This window comes from Bos taurus, chromosome 23 (genome assembly GCF_002263795.3).
Source record: "Bos taurus isolate L1 Dominette 01449 registration number 42190680 breed Hereford chromosome 23, ARS-UCD2.0, whole genome shotgun sequence".
In the NCBI taxonomy this organism is placed as follows: Eukaryota; Metazoa; Chordata; class Mammalia; order Artiodactyla; family Bovidae; genus Bos; species Bos taurus.
Window position 1 is genome coordinate 7,282,919 of NC_037350.1, and position 17,900 is coordinate 7,300,818.

The 17,900-nt window shown below is 51.0% G+C and overlaps 1 protein-coding gene across 6 annotated transcripts; it reads left to right on the plus strand.

Moving 5' to 3' along the window:
- The first annotated feature begins 2,111 nt into the window (after positions 1–2,111).
- BRD2 (bromodomain containing 2) lies at positions 2,112–11,847 on the plus strand. Of its 6 annotated transcripts, none has more exons than XM_024983436.2 (13): positions 2,112–2,450; positions 2,776–4,098; positions 5,662–5,965; positions 6,575–6,712; positions 7,474–7,612; positions 7,693–7,907; positions 8,001–8,375; positions 8,897–9,025; positions 9,210–9,461; positions 9,581–9,846; positions 10,324–10,628; positions 10,863–10,985; positions 11,099–11,847. In XM_024983436.2, exons 2-13 carry the CDS (start codon positions 4,070–4,072, stop codon positions 11,233–11,235), a joined length of 2,412 nt encoding a protein of 803 aa, XP_024839204.1. In that variant the 5' UTR covers positions 2,112–2,450; positions 2,776–4,069; the 3' UTR covers positions 11,236–11,847.
- The last annotated feature ends 6,053 nt before the right edge of the window (positions 11,848–17,900 follow it).

Sequence of the window (17,900 nt, forward strand, 5' to 3'; positions counted from 1 at the left end):
CGTGGCCGCGCGGTCCCGATGCTCTCCCCACCCCCCAGCTCGGCCGGGAAGGGAGGGGCTGGGGGCTACGCCCCCTCCCCCAACTCAACCTCAGTTTCCGGGGGGGGGTGACACCCCGGATTACATCCTCCCCCCGCACCAAGCCAAGGGGAACAGTGGAGCCCCCCTGGAAGGTTCCGGGATCCAGGTGAGAAGGGGCCCTTGCTGGGCGGGCATGTTGTCAGTCATTTAAATGTCTAACCAATGGTGGGGAGTCCGAGAAGGAGATTCTTGGGGTGCAGAGAAGAACCCTGAGGGTGGGAGCATTTGTCTTTCAAACAGTTTACAGCCAATGGGAGCGGGGAGGGGGCGAGCAGGCGAGGGCCCCTCGGGTGGGGGAGGGGAATGGCCAACCTCTGTCTTCTTACCAGTCGGAGGGCAAAGGGGCCTGGGGGCGGTATGACCCCCCCCCCGATTCCATTCGTCCCTTGGGGGTACAGGAGCCTGGAGCCAGGTGAGAAGGGATCCTTTTGGCGGCCTGAGGGTGGGGTGATCTAGTGGGCTGAGGAGTGGGAGTGGTGACTATAGTTCCTACTCCTAGAGGGGAATGCTGAGAGTTGGCAGCCCAGGCTGTGAACTGAGATTGTTCCCAGGCGCCCACTCCCTTTCTCCCCAGAGGCTGTAGAAGGAGCATTTCTGTGCTGCTGTTGTGTCAGCGGTAGGAACCTGGCAGTCATCACATGGCATGGTGGAGGTTACGCTTCGAGTGGGTTATCGAATTTGTGTGCATTCACGTGGACCTGGCCTGCGGAGCCTTCTGAATAAACCTTGGTTGCCCCGGCGGGGTCTTAGCTGAGCATGTGTCTATCACCGGCTGGGGAGAGTTTGCAGGCTAGAAGCTTGGGGTCTTCTTTGGATCAGGAACCAGGCCCAACGGGGGTCTCGGGAGAGGTTGAAAATCGTGGCTTGAGACACAGGAGAGTGAGTCTCCGGACCTGGAATGATTTCACAGCTCCCAAAGTTTCAGTTTTCTCCTGGGTGGTGTCTTTTGCCTTCTTCATCCCCTCCCCCACTCCTGAACAGTCTCTCCTTGTGTATTGCGGAGGAGGGAGCGGAAAGGAGGGAAGAGTTACTTTTCCAAATTACTGAGTACAAGTAGCCTCCCGTGTGACTCATTTGGGGGAAGGGACGCTTGGGAGGCAGAGGAGAACAGTGATTTTCCGGAATGCAGGGAAATAAGCCAGAATGTCTGGATGCCCTTCTACTTTCTAATAAGGCCCTGTGGTCTCTCGACCTCTTAACTTTTTCCTCCCAGACCGGCCCTCAGATAGGCCTCTGTGCAAGGCCCCTCGTGGAAGAATGGCAGATTGGGGAGGCTGGGCCACTAGGGGGAGGGGGAGGGGAGAAGGCCTCTGCGAAAGTTGCTGTGTCATTGCTCTCCTTGCTGCAGCCACCCGGGCGGGCCCGCTTGTACTTTTGAGGCCGAGGCCTGATCGGAGGGGGGGAGGAGAGGAGAGACTGCCGTCCCTGTGCGTGCTTCCCCCCCACCCCCGCAGGGTTTGCCCGACTCTGGTGGTCGAGAAGACGAAAGGTTGACGGCCATTTTAGACGCAGTAACCGAGGTTAAGGCTCCAGGGCTGCTACGAAGGAAAGAGGGTAACAGTTCGAGGACTTATGCCCTCACGAAGCCCTGCGGTTGGGGGGGGGCGGGGCGGATCTTATATTCTTTGACTTTTATGATTAATTTCCTTATTCAGATACGCATAGACTGTCTTCTTGGTAGCCAGAAAAGGGGACAAGGAGGAGGGGGGGAGGGCCCCCAACTAAAGGCTGGGCGGGGGAAATTCTTTCCCTCTCTTTGAAGGGGACCGGGGAAGTCCAAGCGATGGCTTTAGCGATCCTAACCTTGCGCTGCGACTCTATTCACACGTAGTCTGTAACCTTATTCGGGTTACTAGGTGGTGGGAAAGATTGAGTGGGCTGGGGGGGAGGGGGCGAAATTGAGCTCCCAAAATGGCTCCTGCCCCTCCTCGGAGGCGGACGGCCTGGGGGGAGGGGGGAGGGGAGAGGAGGAGGGGGAGGGCTAGTCGGAGCCGCAGCCGCCGCCTCCTCCGCTCGCCCTCCTCCCTGGCGCTGACCGATAGACCAGCCGCTCCGTGGGGAGGACTCCGGACCCTCGTGGGGGGGATGGGGGAGCCCTTCCGCCCCCCCGACGCCAGGACCCTAAGAGAGGGTGCGGGCCCGCCTTCGGAGAGGGGGGAAGGGCGGGCAGCGTGGGGAGAGGTCTGAGCTCGCCAGGAGGGGGAGGGTGCGCACCCTGATTCGCCCCTCGAAGGCCTTGTTTTTTCCGCTCTGAGCCAGACACCGGAGAGAAGTTTGGGGAGGAGGTGGGTTTCATTTTACAGGGTATACGGGTACTTTTGTTGGAGATTTTGCTCCCACTAAAGGGTTGCCGAGGTTTTGTCGACCAGGTAGATATTTGTATTGGTAACTGAAGGTATCAGAGGGAGGGATTGAAAAGGTGCTTGGGGTGCAAGTATTTAGAACGTGGTCTCTGTTTAGTTGCCTTGGAGAGAAGCCTTTGAGTTCACAGAGGGTAGATTCTGGGGCGCGTTTTTTATTTCGACTGCTTGGCCTGGGGAAGGAAGAGGATTTGAAGGCTCTGGTTAATTCTGCACTTTTGATTGCGAAGCACAGGAACGTTAGGTGCCTTCCTCGCTGTGTTTGGGAGCCCTCGGCCGTTTGCCAGAGTGGCAGGCCGCGGCTTCTAAGATGGCGTCTTCTTCCTCATTTCAGGTTCTTCACTGCGGCGGCCGCCTCATTCCCGAGAACAACCACCGCCGGCGTCCTGTGGCCACACCCCGGCGGGCCGATCCTGGCTACGCCCACGCGGCCCCCTCCAATCCTGCCGGCCTGGCCAATGGAGGAACTACGAATGGCACGACCTGCCCAAGCTTGGCAGTCGCCAGTCGCACTGGGCTTGGACGGCTGGAAAGACTTTGTTGGAAGGGGAGGCAGGGAGAGGGTGCTGCACCCCTGCCAACCTCCCTTTTTCCCTGGAGTTGCCGAACCACAGCGCAGCCAATTGGCTCAGAGATGTGGCGGGTTGCCGCTTCCCTGGGGGTCTATGCGGCACTCTTCTGCCTGGTGACTGACGCTTTGGAAATGAGGTTTATGACGTCATCGCTTCCGCCGACCAATAGAAAACGCTCCCGCGGAGAGGTGTTCCTCCCCCTTCGACTCTGCTTCTTCACGCGCGTGAGCGAGCGAGCGCGCGCGAAGGGGGTGGGGGAAATCGCGAGCACGGTGGCGCGCATGAGCGGCGAGGCTCCTCCCCCTTGCCTATATATAAAGGGCTGGCGCGGGGCTCGGAGGCGCCATTTCGCGCTGGAGTGGAGCAGCCTCTAGAACGAGCTGGAGGATTCTGCGTATCTACACAGAGCCTTCGAGTCGTCTGGGGCCGCCATTACAATCCACGTCCATCCGCTTGGAAATGGCCTTCGTCTCGGCCTATGACCGGCCCCGGCGGACAGTACAGACCCCATAGAAGCCCCCGAAGCTCCCCTTTTTCGGGCCCCGCCCAGTTCTCGGAGTCTGTCCACCCCCTCTACTCCGCCCTCAAGAGGATTTCAAAGATGGAGGCGGCGGCTCCCTAAACCATTTTTCGTGTTCATCCGCCTCCATCCGAGATCGAAACGGGACGTCGTCCGCCCCGGACGGTCCTGGCAGGAAGAGGGGATCCTTGCAGACCAACGGCGGGCAGTATTGGCGACGGTGTCTAGGATCGGGGGCCGTCCTGGGGTTTGAAGAGCCCGTCCCCTTTCGCTCGCCCGCCTCAGCTGAGGCCGCCGCCATTTTCTCGCTGTCCGCCTCCTGCGGAGCGCGCCAAGCTGCTGGGAGTTCTCCGAGGGACAGCGGAGGAGATTGCTTTCGTGCCAGCCCGGCGGGGTGGGTTGTCGCCTGGAGGGCCGAGGGCAGCGGCCCCCGCCCTCCCCCCACTTCCCGGGTTATGCTGGACCGGGAGGTAAGGGGAACCGAGGCCACCCGGACTTTCCGCGGCTGAGGGCAGCGCCGGTTCCCCGTGGTCAAGATGCTGCAAAACGTGACTCCCCACAACAAGTACGTCCCTGCGAGCCGCGTGTGGGAAGGGGGCGTTGGGGGGCCGCGGCGCGCGCGGGTGAGGTGCCGAGTTCGGAGGGAGTGCGGAACCGACTCGGGCGCGTTGCTGTTTCGTGGCGCAACTGTTGGCTGTCGAGGCTCGCGGAGGGGGGTGAGCGGCGGTTTGGGGACTGTGGTAGCGGCCGCAGATCCTACGTATGGAGGGAGCGCAGGTAATTTACACGTTACTTTTCCGCTGTGGTCAGATTTTGGCTGAGTCGGGCAGAGCGAGGTGGCGGCGGAATATGCAACGGGGGAGGACTTGGATGGGGCAGCAGGTCCTGAGGGTAGTGGGTCTGGTGTCTAAGCGACCGTTTGTCCGGCCTTCAGTGGCTGGGGTTCGTGGCCACATCTTGTGCTTTACAGGGTTGCCATGGTGATAGAGCTTTGGGGACTGAAAACGGGGATTCCCTGAGTAGGGTACAAGGCCCACTCTTACTCTGGGTTCCTAATGTCGGGGATAGGTCCCTTTTCCGTGAGTGGTTTGGTTTTGTGTTGAGAGGAGTGTGTTGTGTTGCAGAAGATTGGATTTCTTGTCGTTTGTGTGTGTGTATATGAGAGGTACCATTGAGAGTTTCCTTCAGGGTAGAAAGGTGGAGCTAAGCTCTGGGATGTAAACAATGAGATCTTGGGCCTTGGGTAACACCTGGTCCTGAGGAGCCCCAGAGAGAACGTAAACTTGATGCATTGTTGGCCTTTGATCTCTAGAGGTGATGCTACAGTGGAGCCTGTTAATGGCATCGCAGCTTTTGGCAGAGGTTGGGTAGGGGGAGGTCTGTATCACTTTTATGGGGGAATTTGCTGACCTTGACTGTTCAGACAGCTCTGTTTTTTTGAGTCCTTTCGACGGAGGAGACTGAATTTGCGAATAGTTAATTCCTGGAGGCTGGTAGCTTGAGGTATTCCAGGCTGTGAAGTCTGACAAATACTCGCTTGTCTGGTTCCTTTTTTTTCTTGGTATGGATCCGTTAGATTGCTGGCCCGTTGTTTGGAGTTAACTATTCCGAGCTTTGTGGAGAGTGCTGATCCCTTCTGTACAGGTGGATTCTTAGGTGTCTGTCTCATCAGCGATTTATGAAATTTTCTGTTTTGTTTCTTTAGATCCGTTCCCCTCAGGCTCAACCACCATGGCAACCACCAAGCCCCTAGTGAGGAGGAAGCTTGGGGCTTGAGTTTCTTGGCTCCACCCATTTTGCTTAAGTTCTGTCCTCCTAAGGCTGTGATTCTTAAATGGCTGGGCCCTATGAGAAGCTACTTGGGCTTTTTCACTTTAAAACAGGTGAAGAAGCCCATCAGATTTTAAGAACTCAGAAGATAGGGCTTCTGTGGGTGTAGAAAAGGCGATAAGAGGTACAAGCACAAAAGCTCCACGGATTGTTTGGATACTGGATTCGCTTTCATAATCTTTACCACTGTTTTCACTTGATTCCAAGCCTAGATGTGCTGAGTGCAAATCTGTGAATTGTGGAATTCTACTAAATTCCACCAGATTACCACATCTGATTTTGTTTCCTATCTTCACAGGCTCCCTGGGGAGGGGAATGCAGGGTTACTGGGCCTGGGCCCAGAAGCAGCAGCGCCTGGGAAAAGGATTCGAAAGCCGTCTCTATTGTATGAGGGATTCGAGAGTCCCACAATGGCTTCAGTGCCGGCTTTGCAACTAACCCCTGCCAACCCACCACCTCCTGAGGTGTCCAATCCCAAAAAGCCAGGACGGGTTACCAACCAGTTGCAATATCTGCACAAGGTGGTGATGAAGGCTCTATGGAAACATCAGTTTGCATGGCCTTTCCGGCAACCTGTGGATGCCGTCAAACTGGGTTTGCCGGTGAGTGGAGAGGTTGGAGTGGGGAGGTATGGAAATGAAGAAGAATGCGTGTGCATGGAGGTGGGCTGCCTAGTGTAGGTAGGTGCTGCGGCCCCTAGGGAGTTCCCATTTCTACCCTGTAGGGCAGATAGCCACCAGATTTCTAGATTTTTGGTCCTTTGTGATTGATCCAACCGCTTGCTATCTAGGGTCTCTCATTGTGCCCTCCATGTGTCCTTCCTTAACTTTTGTGCCCTGGCTCCATTTTACAGATTCCCACCCCAGGTTGGGAGAGGACCACGGTGGCCAAAATTCTTAGCTTCTTCCTTTCCCTCATGCAGCCCATGGATAGCCAGCCCCAGAGGTAATGTCACAGGATGGGAAACTTTTCCAGAGTGGGTGGGAGATGGGTGGTTAGAGCAAGGCAATAGGGGTCTCCTTATGGGTGATCAGAGTTCTGTTCCCATTTTTTATCCCTATCCCATAGTTTTAATTGGGGCCGCAGTTGAGACTATGTACTCCCCTGACAGACTTGGGCGGGTGTGTGTATGTGTGTGTGTTGGGGTTGGTAGTTTGCCTGAGAACAGGCATTTTTCTTTCTTTGGTCTGATCTACCACTTTTTTCTTTAGGATTATCACAAAATTATAAAGCAGCCTATGGATATGGGTACTATCAAGAGGAGACTTGAAAACAACTACTATTGGGCTGCCTCAGAGTGTATGCAGGATTTCAACACCATGTTCACCAACTGCTACATCTACAACAAGGTGAGTTTTTGTCTGTTATTAGTTAGGGAGAGCGGAAAAGGCAATGACACCCCACTCCAGTACTCTTGCCTGGAAAATCCCATGAGTGGAGGAGCCTGGTGGGCTGCAGTCCATGGGGTCGCCGAGGGTCGGACACGACTGAGCGACTTCACTTTCACTTTTCACTTTCATGCATTGGAGGAGGAAATGGCAACCCACTCCAGTGTTCTTGCCTGGAGAATCCCAAGGACGGGGGAGCCTAGTGGGCTGCCGTCTATGGGGTCGCACAGAGTCGGACATGACTGAAGTGACTTAGCAGCAGCAGTTGGGGAGAGAGTGCATTTCTTAACACTACTTTATCATTGTAAAGTTTAAATCTTTTACTGAAGGTGTTCTCAGTAGTTTGGTATCTAGAAAGTCTGTTTGCAAAGGTACCACTGCAAACAGTGATGTGGCTTCAGAGATCCAGGATTAAGAGATGTTGAAATACAGCACTGCTGACGGTCTTGTGAATAGTGGCCTTATTTCTCAGAAATCTCAGGAGACTTGCGTAGAAGAGAAACTGATCAACTCTGAATCTCTCACTTTTTATCTTTGTTGCATATTGAGGGGCAAAGTTGGAAGAGATAAAGGGAAATGAGTGGCCCACTGTAGGTAATTTTTAGCACTTTGATGGAGTTGTGTAAGGGAGTAGTGATGATGCCTGGGGCTAGGTATTTCCCAGAGAAAATGGTTTTACCTCTCTCCTTAGCATTTGAACTTTTTGTTTGTGTTTCCTGTAGCCCACTGATGATATTGTCCTGATGGCACAAACGCTGGAAAAGATCTTTCTGCAGAAAGTGGCATCAATGCCACAAGAAGAACAAGAACTTGTGGTTACTATCCCTAAGAACAGCCACAAGAAAGGGGCCAAATTGGCAGGTAGGAAGAGAAGGAGTTTTGCTAATAGAGACCAAAAGATGGGAATGAAAATCAGACTAAACTCTTTTTCTGCCCTCCAGCGCTCCAGGGTAGTATCACCAGTGCCCACCAGGTGCCTGCCGTCTCTTCTGTGTCTCACACTGCCCTGTATACGCCACCACCTGAGATACCTACCACTGTCCTCAACATTCCCCACCCGTCGGTCATCTCTTCTCCCCTTCTCAAGTCCTTGCACTCCGCTGGACCCCCACTCCTTGCTGTCTCTGCAGCTCCCCCAGCACAGCCCCTTGCCAAGGTATACATCTATGGATATCTTTGGGGTAATGAGGAGGAAAAGGTCTTAAATGGGGTGGATCCAGAGTAAAAGGCACCTGTCTTTTCTCCACAGAAAAAGGGGGTAAAGCGGAAAGCAGATACTACCACCCCTACACCTACAGCTATCCTGGCTCCTGGGTCCCCAGCTAGCCCTCCAGGGGGTCTGGAGCCTAAGGCAGCACGGCTCCCCCCTGTGCGTAGAGAAAGTGGCCGCCCTATCAAGCCCCCACGCAAAGACTTGCCTGACTCTCAGCAACAACACCAGAGCTCCAAGAAAGGAAAGCTGTCGGAACAGTTAAAACATTGCAATGGCATTTTGAAGGAATTACTGTCTAAGAAGCATGCTGCCTATGCCTGGCCTTTCTATAAACCAGTGGACGCTTCTGCTCTTGGCCTGCATGACTACCATGACATCATTAAGCACCCCATGGACCTCAGCACTGTCAAGGTACCCACTGCATGGGGCAGATGGGATACTCAGGCAGTGATTGGAACCTAAGGATCAATAAAACAGTCACTTTTTATGGGCGTGCAGCTATCTTGGTGTTTTACTTTTACAAAATAGTGAGGCAGAAGGTCACATACTCTAATGAGTCCATATTTTCTGGAATTGGAAACAATGTGGTGGGTTTTACGTTCAGAGCATCACTCCTTGTCCTCAGGTCCTATCTACTGGAAGTGTTGGGTTAGGGTAGGTGAGTAAAGGGGTAGCCCAATAGTTGGAGGCCACACACACCTCCACTTTTCGCTTAGAAATAATGGGTTTTTCCCCTTAGACATAGATATTTATTCAGCCCACCCAAATTCCTTTGACTTCAAACTTGAGCCCCAGGGTATAGGTCCTTCCTGTCATGTACATCCCACCCCCCACTGTGCTGTCTAGAGGGCTGTTCTTGGCAGTGTCTGGGCCTGGCAGGGAAAGGTGAGTCTCCCTGCCTGTGCAGCTTCTGATGCTGCCTCCTTCTGCAGCGGAAGATGGAGAATCGCGATTACCGGGACGCACAGGAGTTTGCTGCTGACGTGCGGCTTATGTTCTCCAACTGCTATAAGTATAATCCTCCAGACCATGATGTTGTGGCCATGGCGCGAAAGTTACAGGTGAGTGTCAAGGTCGGAGTTTGAAGAATAAATGAAGCTGGGGGAAGGAATTTTGCCATCTGTGCTGCATAGCCTGAACATGAGGTTCCCCAATCTATGCAGTTGTATGTTGGAGCTGCCAAATGGCTGGGTATGATCAGGGCATATCTACTAGCCTGGTTTTGAGTCTGCTGTCTCTTTCTAGGATGTATTTGAGTTCCGTTATGCCAAAATGCCAGATGAACCACTGGAACCAGGGCCTTTACCAGTCTCTACTGCCTTGCCCCCTGGCTTGGCCAAGTCATCTTCAGAGTCCTCCAGCGAGGAAAGTAGCAGTGAGAGTTCTTCTGAGGAAGAGGAGGAGGAAGATGAGGACGAGGAGGAGGAGGAAGAAGAAAGTGAGAGCTCTGACTCTGAGGAAGAAAGGGCTCATCGCTTGGCTGAACTACAGGAACAGGTACTTTGTTACTGTTGAGTTTACTGGGTGAGGTTCATGCTGTCTTTGGCTTGATTTTTTTTTTTTCCCCATTGCTTTATCTATGTATTTTTTTCAATTTGTTTCTGTTTTCTCTCAAGCTTAGAGCAGTACATGAACAACTGGCTGCCTTGTCCCAAGGCCCAATATCCAAGCCCAAGCGAAAGAGAGAGAAAAAAGAGAAAAAGAAGAAACGGAAGGCAGAGAAGCATCGAGGCCGAGCTGGGGCTGATGAAGATGACAAAGGCCCTCGAGCACCCCGCCCGTCTCAGCCCAAGAAGTCCAAGAAGGCGGGTGGCGGTGGGAGCAGTGGCGCTGCTACTCTGGGTCCCCCTGGCTTTGGGCCTTCTGGAGGAGGGGCCACCAAGTGAGTTCTCACAGGGACGGAGGCAGAGATTTCTCCCAGCGCTTGCAGTTTTCTCTAGTGATTTTTTTTTTTTTTTTTCTGGCAAATGTCCAGATGATTAAATAGACCTTGAAGAATATAGGGTCTTTTGAAGCTGCTACCTACCCCTCTCTAAGCCAGAGTCTGTACTTTTTTGTATATTCTTTTTTTCTGTATTCGGGGATGGGTTAGTGCTTTAGGTACAAAAAAAAAAACAGTAGACCTGTGCTGACGTACTTGTATTTATTTTTCAAAGCCCAACTGAGATTAATATAAAATATCTGTTGTGTAAAGAAGCTCTGCTCCCCTGAGGAGCACACATGTGTCCTGTAGCCCATCTCTGACTCACTCATTTGCCTTAATGGAAACAGTTGTTCAGGCAAGAAATCCAGATCACTGGATTAAGTAGAATGTGTTGAGGTAATGCGTTCCCCCAAGTGATAATTTTCTTTTGCTCAGACTCCCCAAAAAGGCCACAAAGACAGCCCCACCTGCCCTGCCTGCTGGCTACGACTCAGAGGAGGAGGAAGAAAGCAGGCCCATGAGTTACGATGAGAAGCGGCAGTTGAGCCTGGACATCAACAAGTTGCCCGGGGAGAAACTGGGTCGCGTTGTGCACATAATCCAAGCCAGGGAGCCCTCTTTACGTGACTCAAACCCAGAAGAAATTGAGATAGATTTTGAAACACTCAAGCCGTCCACACTTAGAGAGCTTGAACGTTACGTTCTTTCCTGCCTGCGAAAGAAACCTCGGAAGCCGTATAGTGAGTATGAAATGAGATTCCCAAGTTGCCTTAGCGAATTCTTGTGCGGTTCTGAGGACAATTTAGAGAAGGAGGTGGGGGGGTATGCTTGATGCACTTGGAATCATCAGTTCCTGGGATGATGGGTTGCATTAGTTGCTTCCTTAAGTTCAAGAAAGGCATTTGGCAACAACAGGGGACAGGGAAACCGGAGTGCTCCTGGCTATGTTAGTCCTGGTTTCTTTTCTTCTCTAGCTATTAAAAAGCCTGTGGGAAAGACAAAGGAGGAACTGGCTTTGGAGAAGAAGCGGGAACTAGAAAAGCGGTTACAAGATGTTAGTGGGCAGCTCAATTCTACCAAAAAGCCCCCCAAGAAAGGTGAGTGTCCCATAAGCCACTGTGAGTTCATTACATCCTGCCCTCTTGGTTCTTGGTTCTTCAAAAGTGGAATGTAGGTTTACACATTTTTAAACTTCACCTCTGTTCTTCAGCGAGTGAGAAAACAGAGACATCCTCAGCACAGCAGGTAGCGGTGTCCCGCCTCAGCGCTTCCAGCTCCAGCTCGGATTCCAGCTCCTCCTCTTCATCTTCCTCCTCTTCAGACACCAGTGATTCAGACTCAGGCTAAAGGGCCAGGCCAGATGGGGCAGGAGGCTCCGCAGGACCGGACCCCTAGACCGCCCTGCCCCGCCCGCTCCCTCCCTGTGCTGTGACACTTCTCATCTCACCCCCTCCCCCCTCTGTGAGAGAGCTGGCTCTGCAGGGGGGAGGGATGCAGGGACAAGACTAAAGGAGGGACAGAAAAACGGACAAAAGAGGACTGAGCTCCCAGCCCAGTGGAGAGTGCCCCCGTAGGCATAGAGCCCCCATTCAAAATGGCTGGGGCAGGCAGGGGTATCGGGTGGGAATGGGCAGAGGCCCTGATACAGGCTTACTGAGGTCACAGCTGCCCTGTTCACTTAGAAGGGCCCTGTTTTGAGATTGTTTGTTCTAATTTATTTTAAGCTAGGTAAGGCTGAAGAGGGGTGGGGCCATGGTCCCTCAGCTTCCATAGGGAGGGAGGAAGGGGGAGCTCTTTTTTTACGTTGACTTTTTTTTTCTACTCAGTTTTCCCTTTTCCTTCTGCTCCATTTGGGGACCCTGGGGGTTTCGGTCATCTCCCCAGTTGGTCCCCTGGATTGTCTTTTCTTTTGTCTGTTGATTCTAACTTGTAAATAAAGAAATATTATTCATGTTCTGAGTTCATTACCTTAATGATGGTGGTTTTTTGTAGTTGCTTCAGAACAAATGGAATACACTTAATTTTGAGGAATATTGGGGGTGGGTGGGAAGAAGGATCATCCTGTTTTAAATAAATCAGTAGGCTGTTGCTGTGATAAAAGTGCATCTGCCCTTTGTAAAGTGAATCCTCCAGGATAACTTAAGTTTCACAATCTGCTCTGATTCAGATGAAGCCAACACCTGGCTCATTTGGCCAAGAGTTTCAAACTCAGGACTTTAAACAGGCTCAGATTTTTCGCTGGTCCTGGATGTGTAGAGTGTCCCCTGAACACTGCAGTTACCAACTAGATGTGAAAGGGATGAGAGCAGCCAGCAATGGGTACTACCTTGCACTGGGCATCTGCCTTAAGGGGAGGTGTGCCTATTTTTATAATTTGCTGGTTTGGCTTCAAATTGCATGTTTGCAGAGCTTTGCAAAGTTGCCTAATACAAATGCCACATTTACAGGATTCCAGCAGTCTACCAAATGGAAATCACAAAAACTCCTTTGCACAAATTTAGCCCTTTCTCTTGCTAAAGACAGAAGGGCTCAATAGTTAAGAACGATGAAACATTTGGGTTCCATCCAGAATTTGGGGCCTTAAACCATACAAAAGCAAGAGCTTTCAGTATAACAGGTATGGTAGAAAATCTTCATTTTTTAAGTGAAGACTGGCTTATTCTGTATGTTATCAGAAACACGTATGGTAGAAATGGTAGTGGTGATTTTGGAAATAGCAGAAGGTTGGGTTCTAGCAGATTCTCAACTCTTGAATCTTTGCTCTCCAGAGCTGCTAAAAGCTAGTAACATGGAATTATATCTGAAAATTGTTTTGGCCACACCCTGTGGTTTGTGTGATCTTAATTCCCTGGCCAGGGATTGAAACCATGCTGGCAGTGAAAGTACTGAGTCCTAACTGCTGGACCCCCATGGAATTACCTAAAGTCTTAAACTGAGGCCTGGGCAACAGCTCAAAGAGTAACACACAGGTAGGGTTGAGATGGCTTGTTTGTTACAATTTTGCAAGGACCTTAGTTTTTTAAATGAGACCTATGAAAGGGCTTTGAGCCAACTTGTGAGGCTCAGTGAGTGAACTCCAACTGCATTTAAACTCTTGTCCTGAAAGTTCAGAAGTACTTAATTGGAGTGGGATAGAATTTAAATCTAGAAGGATAAGTGATTTCAATTAGATGTGTGTGTGTTTGCTTAGCACTATGTCACATTTAAAAGGGAATTGAAGGTTTGAGTTTGGCAAGGAGACCAGTTAGAATCGTAACGTCTGTGGCTGTATCCCCTTCAGGTATTTTTAAATTGTGGTTTGGGAATATAAAGATTTCAACTGTCAAGAGGTAAGTGACTTTACGTGTTCAGTTGCTAAGTTGTGTCTGACTCTGTGACCCAATGGACTGCAGCACGCCAGGCTTCCTTGCCCTTCACCATCTCCTGCAGTTTGCTCCAACTCCTGTCCATTGAGGACATCCAACGATCCCATCCTCTGTCACCCACTTCTGCCCTCAGTCTTTCCCAGCATAAGGGTCTTTTCCAATGAGTCAGCTCTTTGCATCAGGTGGCCAAAGTATTAGAGCTTCAGCATCAGTCCTTCCAGTGAATATTCAGGATTGATTTCCTTGCAGTCCAAGGGACTCAGTCTTCTCCAACAGCAGTTCAAAAGCATCAGTTCTCTGGCACTCAGGCTTCTTTATGGTCCAACTCTCACAGCCGTACACGACTGTTGGAAAAACCGTAGCTTTGACTACAGATTTGGTAGCAAAGTGCTGTCTCTGCTTTTTAATACGCTAAGTTGGTCATAGCTTTTCTTCCAAGGGGCAAGCATCTTGTTTATTTCATGGCTGCAGTCAACTGCGGTGATTTTGGAGCCCAAGAAAATCTGCCACTGTTTCTTTTTTTTCCTATTTGCCATGGCTTCCCTGGTGGCACAGATAGTAAAGAATCTGCCTGCAATGCAGAAGACCCAGGTTCGATCCCTAGAGAGGATTCCTAGGAAGATCCCCTAGAGAAGGAAATGGGAACCCACTCCAGAATTTGCCTGGAAAATCTGATGGGCATAGGAGCCTGGTGGGCTACAGTCCATGGGATCACAAAGAGTCGAACACAGCTGAGTGACTAACATTTGCCTTGAAGTGATGGGACTGGGATGCCATGCTCTTAAGTTTTTTGAATGTTGAGTTTTAAGCCAGCTTTTTCACTTCCCTCTTTCACCTTCATCAAGAAGCTCTGTAGTTCCTCTTCACTTTCTGCCATTAGAATGGTAGCATCTGCATATCTGATATTTCTCCCGGCAATCACGATTCCAGCTTGTGCCTCAGCCAGCCAGGCATTTCGCGTGATGTACTCTGCATAGAAGTTAAGTGAGCAGGGTGACAATATACAGCCTTGACGTACTCCTTCCCCGATTTTGAACCAGTCAGTTGTTTGATGTCTTGCTCTAGCTTGCCTCTTGACCTACATAAAGGTTTCTCTGGCGGCAGGTAAGGTCATCTGGTATTCCCATCCCTTTAAGAATTTTCCGCAGTTTCCACGGTTGTGATCCACACAGTCAAAGGCTTTAGCGTAGTCAGTGAAGCAGAGGTAGGTTTTTTCCTGGTCTTCTCTTGCTTTTTCTATGATCCAACAGATGTTGGCAATTTGATACCTGGTAAGAGAAAGCAGCCTGGCTTATCCCCTTGACTGCAAAACAGGCTGAGACTGGGCGAGAGTGCCTCTGGACCTGGTTTACACCTCCTCCCTTGCCACCTTAAGTAGGTAGTTTACCAGTGTTTGTGGATTTCCTGAGCATAAGTCTGTTGGTAGAGTCCTTGTCTTGGTCCCTGACCTTTGAGGTTGCCATATGGCCCTTCGACTTACTTTTTCCCTTAATCGAATTACTGGTCCAAACCTTAGCTCTACCCCACATCCTGTCTGCTTGAGGCATTGTAATGGTTTCAGGAGTCTGATCCCCATCTGGATTGAAATTACTGCCTTCCAAAGTAACAAGCCACTTCCCTGGTGGCTCAGACAGTAAAGCGTCTGCCTACAATGTGGGAGACCTGGGTTCAATCCCTGGGTTGGGAAGATCTCCTGGAAAAGGAAATGGCAACCCACTGCAGTATTCTTGTCTGGAGAATCCCATGGACGGAAGTGCCTAAGAGTTGGACACGACTGAGCAACTTCACTTTCGCTTTAAAGTAACAAGCACAGTCTCCAGCTCACCCGGGGGGAAAACAACTGTGGGGTCCTAGTGTGGGCAGTGTTCCCGCCCGTGCTCTTAATTTCCAGCTCCCGCTATAAGCATCAGTCCCACTGCTGCTGTTATTTGTCCCTGTTTCATGCCATTTACTCATCTTTAATGCTTCCATTTATTCAATCAACACATTTTATTGAGTTCCTTTGATTGTCTTTATTTTTCAACAAACAGCATTACAGCATTACGCATAGATGTTGCCTAACTGTTAAGTCAGGAGGCGTGCGAGTGAGGATACAAGGCCCTTACCTTGTCTTTGAAGCTTTATCATACAGTTAACTTTCATGGTGCAGTTATTGGACTGATCTGCTTCAAGATGAAGGCGTGACTTATTCTTGCAGATGATTCCTTCTAATTGAATCCCAGTATGTACACCAGTCCAAGCCCTGCCTGCTTTACTCTTACATTCTCTCAGGACTATCCTGACTAAAAAGCCTCACTTCCCTGAGGGGCTCCTAGGATAAGCACCAAAGCTGGTTGGAGTTACTCACTGACACTTGCCAAGAATAAGGCAGGGGAGGACTCCCTGAGCAATGAGAAAGGAACTCAGAGAGCTGGGAAGGCTGAGCACTAAAGAATTGATGCTCTCGAATTGTTCTGGAGAAGACTCTTGAGGCTTCCCTGGTGGCTTAGATGGTAGAGAATCTGCCTGCAGTGCAGGAGACCCGAGTCCAATCCCTGGGTCAGGAAGATCCCCTGGAGAAGGGAATGGCACCCCACTCCAGTGTTCTTGCCTGGAGAATTCCATGGGCAGAGGAGCCTGGTGGGCTACAGTCCATGGGGTCGCAAAGAGTCGAACACAGCTGAGTGACTAATATTTGCCTTGAAGTGATGGGACTAGATGCCATGCTCTTAAGGTTTTTGAATGTTGAATTTTAAGCCAGCTTTTTCACTTCCCTCTTTCACCTTCATCAAGAAGCTCTGTAGTTCCTCTTCACTTTCTGCCATTAGAATGGTAGACACGACTGAAGTGCCAGCACAAAAGACTGTTTTGAGGAGTCCCTTGGACAGCAAAGAGATCAAACCAGTCAATCCTAAAGGAAATCCACCCTGAATATTCATTGGAAAAACTGAAGTTTGAAGCTCCAATACTTTGACCACCTGATGCTGGGCAAGATTGAGGGCAGAAGGAAAAGGGGGCAACGGAGAATGAGATGGTGGGATGGTGTCACCAACTCAATGGACACGAGTCTGAGAAAACATTAGGAGATGGTGAAGGATGGGGCGGCCTGGCATGCTGCAGTCCATGGGGTGGCACAGAGAGAGACGCGGCTAACGGACTGAACAACTGCAACAGAGAGTTGGGAAGGGGGCCGGAAAGGGTGGGCAAAGCTGACCTGATGATGCGGTGACCGCCGGCCTCGCCTCTTCCCCTTCCGTGGATCATCACCCTAGTGCCATGTCGGCAGAATCCCGCTAGCAAGACAGCTGGTCCTTCTGTCCCCATATTTCACATGCTGTGAATAGGGACAGGGGTGATATTAGACAACCAGTCCCAGTTTTTAATAAAAATTGTAAGTTGTAGTAGCACCATAGGCAAAGATCTGCAAAGAATGTAGAAGAGAGGGTTCTGATCTGAGAGACTTCCGAGAACTGTTCAGACAGATCTGGAAACTGTCAGGGAGGATGGGAGTGAGTGGTGCCAGCGGAGGAAACAGTGATGGGAGTTTCCTGGGTTCCAGAGGTTAGGACTCCATGCTTTCACTGCAGTGGCCTGGGTTCAGTCCCTAGCGGGGGAACTGAAGTCCTGCAAGCCAAAAGAAAAGCAAGAAAAGAAACCACAATGAGAAGTGCCTGAGAACAGGCCGTGCTGAGGCAGCAGGAGAGGGTGTGGGCTTCCAGATAAGGTCAGAAAGTCGGGCAGAGCTGGATCAAAGGCTGCCGTCAAAGTTTGAATGTTTATCCTGAAGGTTTTCGTAACAACTCTTATTTATCAAGCAATTACGGTGTACCAAGCACCGTGCTAGAAGCAAACTGTAAGCTCACTTGGCCTTCATTCTAGTCCTGTGAGGTAAGCATTACTTACCTGAACACAGCCAGTGAGTTGGAGGGGGGGATTTGAAGCCAGCCCGACTGAGTGACGAACATTTTTCACTTTCACAACCTGGCTAGGAACCACTACACTGGAATCCCAATGTAGGGGAGCTGGGAGACGCACCTCCTCGGAAGAAATTGCGGTGAGGAGTCACATGGGGTTGGCAGGGCAGTGAGAATGGAGGCAGGTCGACATTTAGAAAGCCGTGGCAGAGGTGGGCCCCCGCCTGAGGACAGCGGTTTGGAAGAGAAATGAGCACGAAGAGGCGCAGGTGGGTTAGAAAACTACGCAGGAGTTTTATAGCCGGGACTATTTTCCGAAGGTTCTTATTTGATCTCCACATGCCAAAGGAAGAGTGTGTGTACCCGAACCCCTCAGAGCTCTCCAGCAGTGGAAGCCTGATGGTTCCTTACTGAAAGAAGGCCTCCGGCTGAATGTCAGGTTTGAACGCAAGTCCGGGAGGCTCGCCTAAGGAGCAGCAATGCTATTCTGCAGTCGTGTCTGACTCTTTGCAACCCCGTGGACGCCAGACTTACCTGTCCTTCACTGTCTCCCGGAGTTTGCTCAAACCCATGTCCATTGAGTCGGTGATGCCATCCAACCATCTCATCCTCTGTCATCCCCTTCTCCTCCTGCCTTCAATCTTTCCCATCAGGGTTTTTTCCAGTGAGTCGGCTCGTCCCATCAGGTGGCCAAAGTATTGGAGCTTCAGCTTCAGCATCAGTCCTTCCAATGACTATTTAGGCTTCCCTGGTG